The 4784-nt window shown below is 41.5% G+C and overlaps 1 protein-coding gene across 2 annotated transcripts; it reads left to right on the plus strand.

The window, feature by feature from the left end:
* Window positions 1–1385: 1385 nt before the first annotated feature.
* Window positions 1386–3323, plus strand: nppcl (natriuretic peptide C-like). Of its 2 annotated transcripts, none has more exons than XM_084943403.1 (3): window positions 1386–1625; window positions 2218–2347; window positions 2573–3323. In XM_084943403.1, exons 2-3 carry the CDS (start codon window positions 2249–2251, stop codon window positions 2867–2869), a joined length of 396 nt encoding a protein of 131 aa, XP_084799529.1. In that variant the 5' UTR covers window positions 1386–1625; window positions 2218–2248; the 3' UTR covers window positions 2870–3323. The 2 variants fall into 2 exon arrangements, with proteins under 2 accessions (XP_084799529.1, XP_084799528.1); XM_084943402.1 differs by having other exon boundaries at window positions 1387–1625; window positions 2175–2347.
* Window positions 3324–4784: the final 1461 nt, after the last annotated feature.

A 4784-nucleotide genomic window follows, 5' to 3' on the forward strand; every position in this document is an offset into this window, starting at 1 on the left:
CCTCCCTGTCTCAGTTTTATTCCTCTGCTCAAATGTGTGAAGGCTTGTGAGTCCGCTGGGTTATGTCGAGTAAATTTATGGCATCATTACAAACAGCTTTGAATGTCTGCTTGTATCATGTTTGGACAGCGGTGTTTAATGGGCTGCCACAGCTTGCCCAGACAGTATTACTACCCCACATGGTTCCCTACTTCACCTTCCTCAGCTCTCTTTTCCTTTCATATGTTGTTTTCAACAATTTCAGGTTTCAGTCTTTCTCTGATGACCACATTCCTCGCCAGTAAGCGTGTTTTGTTTTTTAGTTACAATTGCATTTTATTTTTTTCTCTTGTTCTGTCTGACACATTTGCTGTTGCCTAGTTGGCCGCCTCTGTTCTCCTGTAATCAATCTCTTTTGTAGGTCTCCCTCTGCTCTCTGCCTGGTGCTTTTCTCCATCCCTTTCTCCTCCTCCTACTCTCCCCTGCCTACTTTTCTTCCAGCGCTCCTCTCTCCACTGACATCACACACAGTAGTTTAACCCCCCTCCCCTCCTCCTCCCCCCTGCCTCATCACTAATCTCTCCTTTTCGCCTACTCCCTCTCCCACACATTGTCCTCTCCGAAAACATGAGAGGGGTGCGTTTTCCTGTATGTGCGATTTGATACGTTATGTAAAGACACTTACCAGCAGCAGGATGATAACAATGTGATTGCAAAAGCGGCTCAGTTTTTATCCGATGACAAATTATGGTTTAAATGTATTCAGTGGGTGCTAAGTGTGCAAATAGAAGTAAATGTTTAGTTTTTAAACTTTAGTTGGTACTGTGCACAGATGAATTTGTCTTGTTTGTGAAAGATTAAGACTGAAACAACTGATTTCTGATGAACATCTCTGAGGGGGTTTATTTACTTGAAATAATCACAGGCTGCTGACCTTTAAGGTCAATGCATTGGATCGCGCAGCTCCTGATGGTGTTGTAATTTGTCGGCAGGGGGTCCGACAGCAGATGGCACTGACAGACTGTAACTAACCCAACAGAGAGGGGAGGTCAGTGCATGCTGGGAAAGACCACGGAGACAAAGGAGAGAGAGGGTGGCTAATATGCACAAAGAGTGTTGTCACCACATGGGAAAGGTATAATTCAGATTAAGTCGTGACTGAAATATGCGAAGCTTTATAGCCACTGGTCACTTTTGACAAGGCATCAGCTGAATGCAGCCCTCTGACCTCAGCTTAGGCTGAGGCCAGTTGGTTAACATGGTCCAAACTACACAGTCACCTTGGCAATGACAATGACTCTACAAGGCTATGACATCACTCCAAAGAAAAAATGAGGAGGAAGATGATGTGGGGGTGGTGGTGCTTGGGGGCGGAGGGTGTCTCTGGCTCTACAAAACCTCTGCAGCATCCCAGCTGATGCCCCAGCATTCAGCCACTGCCAAAGGGACAGACGCAAGAGGAAGAAAATCATCCCTCCAATTCCATCAGTGAGCGAAGGCGAAGAATAGGAGGAGCCAGTCGAGTGAGATAGTGATGCTCCCAGCAGGTGCCAACAAGTGAGAGGTAGCCGAGCGACCGAAGGAGATGGAGAAGAGTCTGTAATAGTAGAAGACACCAAGAGCTTTGAGAAACAACCAAACAACAGGTGAGCGCTCTTAAATTTCCTCTTTCATAGTTATGTTAGAATTAGCATATCCTAAAGAATATAAAATAAAATCTTGCATTACATAAAAGAAAAATCACTACACAGTAACTCCAGACAGTGTTTTTTGATATCTGTAAAAATATAGAGAATTAACATTTTAGAAGCTCTTTATTCATAATTCTAATATTTCAATTTATTTATCTTTATTAATTTATTTTTAAAATTTAAGATGCTGCAAAAATGAAATGTTTTTCTCTTCAAATAACGATTACAAATGTCAATTTTATTTTCTAAGATTCATTAATTTGAGTTCTTTTGACCTCGATTTACTACCAGTTGCCTTCAGTTAGATGCCCCGTGCATACATTATATTTGCTGTGCATATTTTACTTGCGTCACTTGTTACTGCGCAGCAATGTTTATCTGTGAACACACAATAAAAGATGTGTTTTAGACACTAAATTGTCAAATAAACAATCTGTGGAGTATTAGTAGAGATTCAATATTTATATCAAAATATTTACATTAAATAATGTAAATTTTTTCCAGGATTTCATCAGTGTTTGACTCTTTTGAGCCGGTGTGATTCCAGTCATTCCTGCTCCTCATCCTCATCTGCTGCCATGCTGTGCCCTGTGCTGCTTTGTGCCGCTCTGCTCCTCCTGACTCCCCTGGAGATCACAGAGGCTCGTGCTTTGCATCCTTCTCCTGATGCTGTGCAGGTACAGGAGGAGATTGGAGTGGATGTGAAGGGCTGGATTAAAAAAAAATAGATTGAGGAGAATTCAGAGTGAATCAAGGAGAGTCCACAAAGGATGGGAGGCAGAACAGGAAAGAATAAGCAGAGAGAGAGTAATGAAATGTATCACTGATTGAATTATTGTCCCTTGTATACTCCCCGACAATTAAATTTCATCATCTTCTACTTCTTTTTTTCCACTGTGCAGTTTGTGGAGCAATTTCTTGAACGCTACAATGACCTTCTGACCCTTGACGACCTGGAGAACATGCTCAACAGCCAAGCAGAGGAGCAGTCCACCCTCTCCTCCGGGTCCAAAGCTGCTGAATACCCCAAATGGGCTGATGCACAAACTCAGCCCGAGACCCCCTGGCTCCGTCTGCTGAAGGGCACCCTGGCCAACCAAAAGCGAGCAGAACCGGACCGGTCACGGAGGGGGTGGAACCGGGGATGCTTTGGCCTGAAATTGGATCGGATCGGGTCTATGAGTGGACTGGGCTGTTAGTGGAGACAGAGGAGGAAACTAAAGACTGCTTACATCCTTCTTAGATTATTAGGAAACACACATGCATAGGCATTCACCTGCAGAGAAGGATGTTTACATGCGTGTAGTATGGTGTAAACTTACAGTGCTGCTAATGTGGTTTCATCCAGTGTAGATCAGATGCTTCACAGTTTATTCCATATCTAAATGTTAACCTAAATATTAGAACATGTGTGCTGTGTTTACATCAAATGATCACCATCAATTTCTGGGCTTATTTTTCAAGTAATTTAGCATTTTCCGTACTTCTAGCTTTGTCTGCAACTCTGTAAACGTTTAGACCTTTTGTGGACAGGTGATTTTGTTTAAAAGCAGCTGTAATAGATGTGGATAGTCAAAAAATGATGGCATCAGAAATTTCTGCAATTTATTTTTGTTTACTTATGATTTGCATGAATAAATGGATTTGACATTTGTGGCGTTCTGGGGTTTTTTTTTTTTTTAACTTCAACCCCGCATAAAATCCAGTTCCTTCCTTGCATGAAAAGCCCACATGGTTCATTCTGTATTCACACACGTCATCTCAATTTGTCCTTCAAAACAGAGCATCAAATTCTCATGACAGATATAATAACACTTCTAAATTAATTTTTCTCATGACTGTTGGAGGAAGTTCATTTCTTCCCTCGTCGTTCTGGCAAAAGTGGTCAACATTTGAAGATCGGCTGCAGCGTCCAAAACTGTTTTTATTCTGGCATTACAACAAAGTTCCCAGGGAAGAAAAACAAATGCTAATTTTTTTCCCTATAAGCTTAAATAGAATTACATTTAACATTTAGAAAATATGCTTACAGAATTAGATGGCGTGAATGCATAAAATAATCTGTGTAGTAACAGAGTTGTAAAAATCGACATATTTTAGGGACTAACATACAGTAAGGATGTTCATTGTTAAGTATATCAAATCTAACAGTCGACACTATGACGTAATTTGCTGGTAATGCACAAACTTGTGAGGAGCTCATGTAGTACGCAATAAAAACATGATGTTAGGTTTTCACTGTGTCCTAAAATTCAAGGTCCTCCAAACCAGCTGCAGATTTAGAGAAACTTGAAAACGTTTTATAATGGCAAATCACTGCTTACTAACATCTGAAAATCATCAGAGCCTAAACAGCTGACTGAAAATTAATGGCCAGCATTTCTCTGGTTCCACCTGTTTTCTGTTTTTCACACATTGAGGGACTACAAATGTTTGAATCTTCAAAAGTCAATTTGAAGATGTTCAAGGCTCTCAAAAACTGAGAGAAATTGTTATGACCTTTTTATATTTTTTCACAATTTCCTAACATTTAAATAAATGTACATCTCTATAAACATATTCTGCCTGCCACAGCCTTTCACTTACCCAGAAAACCTACAAGTGATTCTAATGGGTATATTTTCTTCTTTTGGCTGCTGTTCGTCTGCCTCCATCGCACCCTATCCCACAGCATCCTTCTCTCTCACACCAACCTTCTGTCATCCCTAAACCACCTCTGAGGTCTCCCTCTTTTCCTCCTGCCTGGCAGCCCCCTCCTCAACATCCTTTGTCCAATACATCCACTGTCCCTCCTCTGCACATGTCCGAACCGTCTCAGCCTTGCTTCTCTAACTTTGTCTCCAAACTGCTCGACCTGAGCTGTCCCTCTGATGCATTCATTTCTAATCCTGTCCATCTCCGTCACTCCCAACAAAAAAATCTCCATTACAATAAATGATTCTATTGATTATAATAAAGTAAAACACACCAGCTATGACTTTGGTGAATGGTAGATTAAGCATGAAGTGACACAGCGGTGTGGTGGTTAACACTGGGGCTGGGGCCTTTTTGTGTGGCGTTTGTATGTCCTTCTTTTGGCTGCATGGGTTCTCTGGGTACTCTGGCTTCCTCCCA

The sequence above is a fragment of the Perissodus microlepis genome, chromosome 11 (genome assembly GCF_051167445.1).
Source record: "Perissodus microlepis isolate ML-2025 ecotype Zambia chromosome 11, ASM5116744v1, whole genome shotgun sequence".
NCBI lineage: Eukaryota > Metazoa > Chordata > Actinopteri > Cichliformes > Cichlidae > Perissodus > Perissodus microlepis.